Consider the following 8,959-nt stretch of genomic DNA (forward strand, 5'->3'; position numbering starts at 1 on the left):
AGATCCATACATAGATCCATACATAGATCCATACATAGATCCATACATAGATCCATACATAGATCCATACATAGATCCATACATAGATCCATACATAGATCCATACATAGATCCATACATAGATCCATAGATCCATACATAGATCCATAGATCCATACATAGATCCATAGATCCATACATAGATCCATAGATCCATACATAGATCCATAGATCCATACATAGATCCATAGATCCATACATAGATCCATACATAGATCCATAGATCCATACATAGATCCATACATAGATCCATACATAGATCCATAGATCCATACATAGATCCATAGATCCATACATAGATCCATAGATCCATACATAGATCCATAGATCCATACATAGATCCATAGATCCATACATAGATCCATAGATCCATACATAGATCCATAGATCCATACATAGATCCATAGATCCATACATAGATCCATAGATCCATACATATATCCATAGATCCATACATATATCCATAGATCCATACATATATCCATAGATCCATACATATATCCATAGATCCATACATATATCCATAGATCCATACATATATCCATAGATCCATACATATATCCATAGATCCATACATATATCCATAGATCCATACATATATCCATAGATCCATACATATATCCATAGATCCATACATATATCCATAGATCCATACATATATCCATAGATCCATACATATATCCATAGATCCATACATATATCCATAGATCCATACATATATCCATAGATCCATACATATATCCATAGATCCATACATATATCCATAGATCCATACATATATCCATAGATCCATCCATATATCCATAGATCCATCCATATATCCATAGATCCATACATATATCCATAGATCCATCCATATATCCATAGATCCATCCATATATCCATAGATCCATCCATATATCCATAGATCCATCCATATATCCATAGATCCATCCATATATCCATAGATCCATCCATATATCCATAGATCCATCCATATATCCATAGATCCATCCATATATCCATAGATCCATCCATATATCCATAGATCTATCCATATATCCATAGATCTATACATATATCCATAGATCTATCCATATATCCATGGATCTATCCATAGATCTATACATATATCCATAGATCTATACATATATCCATAGATGAACAATAGCAAGGCCTATGTTTCTTACTGAATGTTTAATTAAAAAAAAAAAAAAGGAAAAAAATGGCGTGGGCTCCAGCGCAAATTTCTGCGCCAAAGGGGGAAAGCCAATGGCCAGGAGCCAATATTTGTAGCCTGGGAAGGGGGTAATACCCATGGCCCCCTCCCAGGCTATGAATATCAGACATCGGGTGAAGTCACTGCTCTATAAGCCTTCAGTGACACACTGACAGGAGACAATGGCTCCTGCAGTGCATCACTGAGGTTACCTGAGTTCAGGGTCTCACTTTATGGCATTGCTGCGTGGGAACTTTGTTACACAGCAGTGCCACAAGTGAGACTAGGGACTATTTTTTACAGTGGCAGAGGGATACAGTGCGGAAGGACACCTTCCGCCGTAGTATTCCTGGAGACCCTGGAGAGCGGTCGCATCAGCTGATGCTCTCCATGGGAGATTGTCGTGGGACACTCGTTTTAATTGGATATCTGTGGATCAGGGAGCATAGTGTATTATTTTAATTTTTTTTTTTTTTTTTTTTTTTTACAGGCGACACTGGCTTCGGGGGATCAAAGTGACAAGTGTTGCACGCCGCGCGTGTGTTGCACGCTGTAGTATGCATGTTATATGTGTGTTGTATGTAATATGTTGTATGTATGTTGTATGTTTGTGTTTTTTTTTATGGCTAATGTGTCACTCACTGTAGCAGGCATAGCCCGATGGGACTTGTAGTCCTGCCTGCACACAGGGACACACACACACACCAATGACCCCACCGCACAGCCCTGCACATTCCAGCACTGCCAAGAGATCCTAGCGCTGGCCGTAGACTCACCACGCAATTTTCCCTGTATGACTCATGTGTCACTGCAAAAGTCCCCGCCAGGGGACAAGAGAGTTCCTGTTTCTACACAGAGCACAGAAAAGGGAAGAATTATCTGGGTAGAAAGGCAAAATGAGCAATTGTAAGTGCACAGTGCTAGATACTATGGTGACTGCAATATTAAGAGGATATAACTTTGATGGGAGTGCTTCTTTAACCAATACCTCTTTTGGTGTGTAATTGGGCATTTTTTCTATATAATATATGGTTATGTTTATCTCATATGGGCCCATCCGCTTTTTTACATTAGGCATCTTTTTTGGGGGTTTATCTTACAGATGAAAAGCTGACTGTGACAGCAGTTTAAAGGTATCCCGTCAGGACAGAATGTTGAAACAAAGTACAGGTGCTTGGTGCTTCACAGTGGGGTCAATAATTTATATAAACCTTCAAACTATCTCATCCTTTATCTGGTCCTATGATGCCACACCTGTCAAAGAAGAAGGGGTTGGAGATAAAGAGAAAACAAGCATGTGGGAAGGTGCATTTATAAATGATTGACACTCACCATAAAGCACAAAGCTGCGGGACTTCGTCTGAACAGTCATCCTGTGCTAACAGAGTCCCTTTAAGAGAGTACATTATGGACGGAAGTGGCAGCACTTTGGACGCGGTGCATGTTCGCTGCATCCAAAGAGCTGCCGTCCATTGTATGGGTGAAATCTCTCTTGTGGAGACGCAAGAGAAATAGACAAGCTGCAGTCTGGAGAGATGTCACACATGTCCGTCTCTGCGGATGAGCCGTGGGCATCGGTACACGCATAGTGAGCATGGGCTTTCTAGAAACCCCATCCACTATGCTGCAACATCTGGCCGCTGCACAAGTACACAGGATCTCACCCGCAGCGATTACTGATCGTGTGCACATAGCCTTAATGTTTAGGTACATACTGCATACTGAAGCCGGGGTTTGGGACAAGGGTGCTCCTAAAGTCGCATCTTGAGACAACGCCATTACAATCTAATGGCTGCTGTGTCACACTTTTCAGTTTTAACAATTAGCAGGACTACCTTCATATTACTCCATATCAAAATGTAAAATGAGCAGCCATCAATATGAAGCCTGTGACCATCACATGCCTGGAATTCCTGCCTGCTGACTACGGGTATTACAACAGGAAAGCTGTAACGTGAGTCAGCCATTGCCACTACACCACACACTAATAACTAATGGGGAAGGACAGAACATACTTCGAAGCATGGCCCTCGGGATTCATTGCTTGCACGTCTGGCATGAGATTAATCCTGCAAGGCCTAAGCACACGTTACTTGGTGGAGACATTTCTTCACCATTTCTGCATCTCTTGGCAGGAAACACTCAGTAACCAAGTGTGGTTTCATTGAAAATATTTTCCCCATTCATTACCATCGACATAATGTAGACTTCAATCTGTAAGTCAGAAATAAGTGCCGTGTGCACTAGATGTCAAGATTCTCATTCACTTTGCTGGAATAAGGAAACTAAGCAATCTGCACAGAAAAAAAGTGACAAATTTGCAACGTGTATGCAAAAAAGGGCATTAAAGAACACTTACTTACCAGCTTAAAAGCGACCAGTTTTACATTAATTTCATTAATTTGCAGGGATTTGCATGCAGCAGAGTGATGGAAAGGCATAAGTGACTTAATTCTGGGCATCCCCTCACTGCAGCAAAAATTGGTACAAATATTCCCAGCAGGAGCACCCATTGTATTATGGGTTCAGAATATGTCCCATAAGGGTACAAATGCCAGCATAAGTCCAACAACGGCTCCCATCTACAGGCAAGAAAACGCATAGAAACAGGCCCCCTCTTACCCGCTGGCTGGGTCTGGTATTGCAGCCCAGCTGAAATGAATGGGGAGTAAGCTGTGATTCCAGACACAAGTAAGGACTGCAGTGGCATCTTTTCTGACACTACGCTGCCATCCGTTTTCCTTTACTTCATGCAACCCATTTAACTTGATTCCCAAATATTCACATTGGCACAAGTGGCACCAACCGGTCTTTGTGTAAAAGTACGGTAGATGTCAACAGAATAGTTCCTTAGAAAGGTTGTTGAACATTGATATACGGTAATTTGTTTTTTTTTTTGTTTTTTTAAAGGCACGGAGAATCACATAGAAAGGAGATATAGTTACACCCAAATAGAAAAAGGTATGGTAAAAGAAATAGATCTTTATTGGAATATTTTAAAAATAACTGGAAATGGGGCACACAGTTCGGTCCGCTGGCATCCACTTCTAGCACGGATAGCAATGTTTCTACTCATTTACTATTTCCGTCCTCATCCTTACTATGCAGCTATATGAAACGTTACTTGCTTGAGTCATTATCATGACCGCCCACGGATAAGTTACAGTTACATTGCTTCCCTGGGCCATTGGAGTATTTATTTAGTACTATTTTGCATACTAGGGGTTAGAGGTGTCTTTTATGCATACCCTTTGTTGGAGTGTGATGCATCCAGCTTTTTAGCTAGACTGTAGGTCCCATTTGTAAAATATTTCAATAAAGATTTCTTTTACAATACTTTTGTCTATTTGGTCGTATCTGCATCTCCTTTCTATATGATTTTTAATGAATTTGGAGCATCTACCATCATTATTAGTCTCACTTTTCAAATATTAATGGGTTAAACATTGAGCTTATTTAATACAACGACTCTATGTACCTATACAAATTGCTTGTATTGATCCTACTGAAATATACGGAGGCATACTTGCCTTCCAGTGCTGTCACAGACCCAGGTCATGGGAAGCGATGTCTGCCCCGCTCGGAAGTAATTGGTCGCGACATCTGAATACCTCCAGAGCCGCTGCAGACCCCCAAAGCAGTTACTTATTAATCAGCAGGGGCACTGGAAGGCAAGTATGTCTCCTATGGTTTTAAACAATCACTGCCTAAAAATAAAACACTCTCTTTCTGTGTTAAGGTACCGTTACACTAAATGACTTACCAACGATCATGACCAGCGATACGACCTGGCCGTGATCGTTGATAAGTCGTTGTGTGGTCGCTGGGGAGCTGTCACACAGACCGCTCTCTCCAGCGACCAACGATCAGGGGAAAGACTTCGGCATCGTTGAAACTGTCTTCAACGATGCCGAGGTCCCCGGGTAACCAGGGTAAACATCGGGTTACTAAGTGCAGGGCCGCGCTTAGTAACCCGATATTTACCCTGGTTACCATTGTAAAAGTAAAAAAAAAAAAACACTACATACTCACATTCCGATGTCTGTCCCGCGCCGTCTGCTTCCCGCACTTACTGTGTCAGCGCCGGCCGTAAAGCAGAGCACAGCAGTGACATCACCGCTGTGCTCTGCTTTACGGCCGGCGCTGACAGTCAGTGCAAGGAAGCTGACGGCGGGGGACGTGACAGACATCGGAATGTAAGTATGTAGTGTTTTTTTTTTTACTTTTACAATGGTAACCAGGGTAAATATCGGGTTACTAAGCGCGGCCCTGCGCTTAGTAACCCGATATTTACCCTGGTTACAAGTGAACACATCGCTGGATCGGCGTCACACACGCCGATTCAGCGATGACAGCGGGTGATCAATGACCAAAAAATGGTCCGGATCATTCCCCAGCAACCAACGATCTCCCAGCAGGGGCCTGATCGTTGGTCGCTGTCACACATCACGAGATTGTTAGCGGGATCGTTGCTACGTCACAAAAAGCGTGACGCTGCAACGATATCGTTAACGAAATCGTTATGTGTGAAGGTACCTTTAGACTACGTGTTTATCATAAAAAGCTTAAAGGGGTTGATCACTTTGTTAGTGCAGACTGCACAGCTATCCTGTCCATACAATGGCTGCCTCTGCCTCAGACTTGACCCATCAGCCTCCAATAGAAAAGCAGCTTTCCCATGTGATCTTTATTCCAATTGGAGGAGGCTGATGGTCAGACGCGGCCCCTCCATCCGCAGCCATAGTATGGAGAGAAGTGCTGGTCAGCATGTGAGGAAACCCACAGTAACAGGTTTTGCAGTTTTCTAATGCACATTGTATGATGTAAATGTAACATTAATACATCAATGCCTTAAAAAAAACAACTTTAATTTAAAAAAAAAAAGAAGAAATAAACCAGAGGCATAGACACCTATCCCCTTTGCAGAGCCGTCGGTGTTGTCTCTGGGAGCCATGTCTCCATTGTTTGGGTGTGAACAGTAGTGCAGAAGCCTAGGATTCCCTGCACATGACTAGAACATTCAATGATGTATTCTTCTAGACTTCAGCTGTCCCCAATGCCACATCCGGACAGCACAGGAATTCTGGATACGGAACAGACCACCGGAGTGGCCGGTTGTGGATCCACAGGGGAGATAGTGTGACAGATATAAATATGGGGGGAAGGCACAAAAAATATGCAGTGGCAAACTCGAGCCAAACCTTGGGGTTCAGCTGCAAACTTGATAACAGATTTATAGCAGATCACATGAAATTAATCGCCTTCCCCCAGCCATCAGGAGCGGCCCGCCAGATCTGCGGCCATTAGGAGCAGCCCATCAGACCTGCGGCCATTAGGAGCGGCCCGCCAGACCTGCGGCCATTAGGAGCGGCCCGCCAGACCTGCGGCCATTAGGAGCGGCCCGCCAGACCTGCGGCCATTAGGAGCAGCCCGCCAGACCTGCGGCCATTAGGAGCGGCCCGCCAGACCTGCGGCCATTAGGAGCGGCCCGCCAGACCTGCGGCCATTAGGAGCGGCCCGCCAGACCTGCGGCCATTAGGAGCGGCCCGCCAGACCTGCGGCCATTAGGAGCAGCCCGCCAGACCTGCGGCCATTAGGAGCAGCCCGCCAGACCTGCGGCCATTAGGAGCGGCCCATCAGACCTGCGACCATTAGGAGCGGCCCGCCAGACCTGCGGCCATTAGGAGCGGCCCACGAGAGACAGCTCACCATTTTAACTTTCTATACAGGGGCCCATCTGTTGATTTGGCCTGAAGAAGGGTATAGCTATGCAGTGACTTTGATCGAGCGCCCAAACATTGGAGTGGCCGGTTGTGGATCCACAGGGGAGATAGTGTGACAGATATAAATATGGGGGGAAGGCACAAAAAATATGCAGTGGCAAACTCGAGCCAAACCTTGGGGTTCAGCTGCAAACTTGATAACAGATTTATAGCAGATCACATGAAATTAATCGCCTTCCCCCAGCCATCAGGAGCGGCCCGCCAGATCTGCGGCCATTAGGAGCAGCCCATCAGACCTGCGGCCATTAGGAGCGGCCCGCCAGACCTGCGGCCATTAGGAGCGGCCCGCCAGACCTGCGGCCATTAGGAGCGGCCCGCCAGACCTGCGGCCATTAGGAGCGGCCCGCCAGACCTGCGGCCATTAGGAGCGGCCCGCCAGACCTGCGGCCATTAGGAGCGGCCCGCCAGACCTGCGGCCATTAGGAGCGGCCCGCCAGACCTGCGGCCATTAGGAGCGGCCCGCCAGACCTGCGGCCATTAGGAGCGGCCCGCCAGACCTGCGGCCATTAGGAGCGGCCCGCCAGACCTGCGGCCATTAGGAGCAGCCCGCCAGACCTGCGGCCATTAGGAGCAGCCCGCCAGACCTGCGGCCATTAGGAGCGGCCCATCAGACCTGCGACCATTAGGAGCGGCCCGCCAGACCTGCGGCCATTAGGAGCGGCCCACGAGAGACAGCTCACCATTTTAACTTTCTATACAGGGGCCCATCTGTTGATTGGCCTGAAGAAGGGTATAGCTATGCAGTGACTTTGATCGAGCGCCCAAACATTGTTAGCGATCACTGATACATCACAGCGCAATAGGAGTGAACGGGGTCATATTCGCAGAGTACTGCAACAAGCAAGCAAGACCCAAACATATCGGACCTGGTAGACATCTTTTCTACTACCTTGTTGCAGTCAGAGGACCCAAGTCCCGTGTATTACACTGCAGCGGAGCGCGCACCAGCAATAACTGTCCGTACAGACAAAACACCAGGAAGGAGCCCTCAGACCTCTGCGGATTTTACTGGTGTAAAACTGACATGAAATGCAGGGAATTGTGCAGCACATCACGCAGAATATGGAGCGCGGACACGAAGGCACCGCAGGGGCGGACTGCGGACCCTCCGGCATCTGCCCACACGGTACAGTACAGCCTCCTCACATTGGGCTGTGTTCACACTTAGCATCCACTGCAGATTCCACACAAATCGCCAGGAAGCCGTAGTTTGTGAGGCCGGGCACCAGCACATGCCAGCCAGGGTGCCCGCTGCACACAGGGTGCCACATCAGCCTCTCCACAGCACCAGATGTGCTCTGTGCTGCGCCCACTGCTCACACCCCAGTCCCGGAGCCCCCACAGGACCCTCACCTCATCCTCCTTGTGATTGCGGATGCCCCTGACCAGATCCTGCAGGTTCTTGTCGAACATGCGGTCAATGCTTCCCTTCACCATACGGAGCGCCATGTCCGTGCACGGGATCGGGCCGCACCGGACTCTCCTGTCACCGGACACAGAAACACAAAATGGCCGCGACTCAGCTGACTCTATTCCCCGCCCATAGCAACCACGTGATTGGAAGTGAAGGGGGGAGTTGCTGGGCTAAACGGCAGTAATCCCGCCCATGGCTCGGTGCTCCCGGAGACTGACGCACGTCACATTGTGGCTCCGCCTGTCAGAGAGGTGGCGCTGACGACTACTACCGAGCGTGCCTTCCACTGTAATGGTGCTGCCATCTAGTGGTGATGGAGGAGGGTGCAGAATATTAGTGCTACTGGCTATGGTCATAGGTGAGGGAGGAGGATATAGAGTAGTAGGGATGTAGGTGAGGGAGGAGGATCTATAGTAGTAGTGCTGATGGCTGTAGGTGAGGGAGGAGGATATAGAGTAGTAGTGCTGATGGCTGTAGGTGAGGGAGGAGGATACAGAGTAGTAGTGCTGATGGCTGTAGGTGAGG

General features: G+C 47.2%; 1 protein-coding gene across 3 annotated transcripts in view; it reads right to left on the reverse strand.

The window, feature by feature from the left end:
- Positions 1 to 8,649, reverse strand: part of AP3D1 (adaptor related protein complex 3 subunit delta 1) — a 113,120-nt gene extending 104,471 nt beyond the window's left edge. For 2 of the 3 annotated variants that reach the window (XM_069740602.1, XM_069740604.1), the window contains exon 1: positions 8,374 to 8,573. In XM_069740602.1, the coding sequence (XP_069596703.1) occupies positions 8,374 to 8,469 (96 nt within the window). In that variant the 5' untranslated portion in view covers positions 8,470 to 8,573. Of the gene's footprint in view, positions 1 to 8,373 lie in introns of all 3 variants that reach the window. The other variant, XM_069740603.1, reaches the window with a different exon arrangement.
- Positions 8,650 to 8,959: the final 310 nt, after the last annotated feature.

The sequence above is a fragment of the Ranitomeya imitator genome, chromosome 1 (assembly GCF_032444005.1).
Source record: "Ranitomeya imitator isolate aRanImi1 chromosome 1, aRanImi1.pri, whole genome shotgun sequence".
Taxonomy (NCBI): domain Eukaryota; kingdom Metazoa; phylum Chordata; class Amphibia; order Anura; family Dendrobatidae; genus Ranitomeya; species Ranitomeya imitator.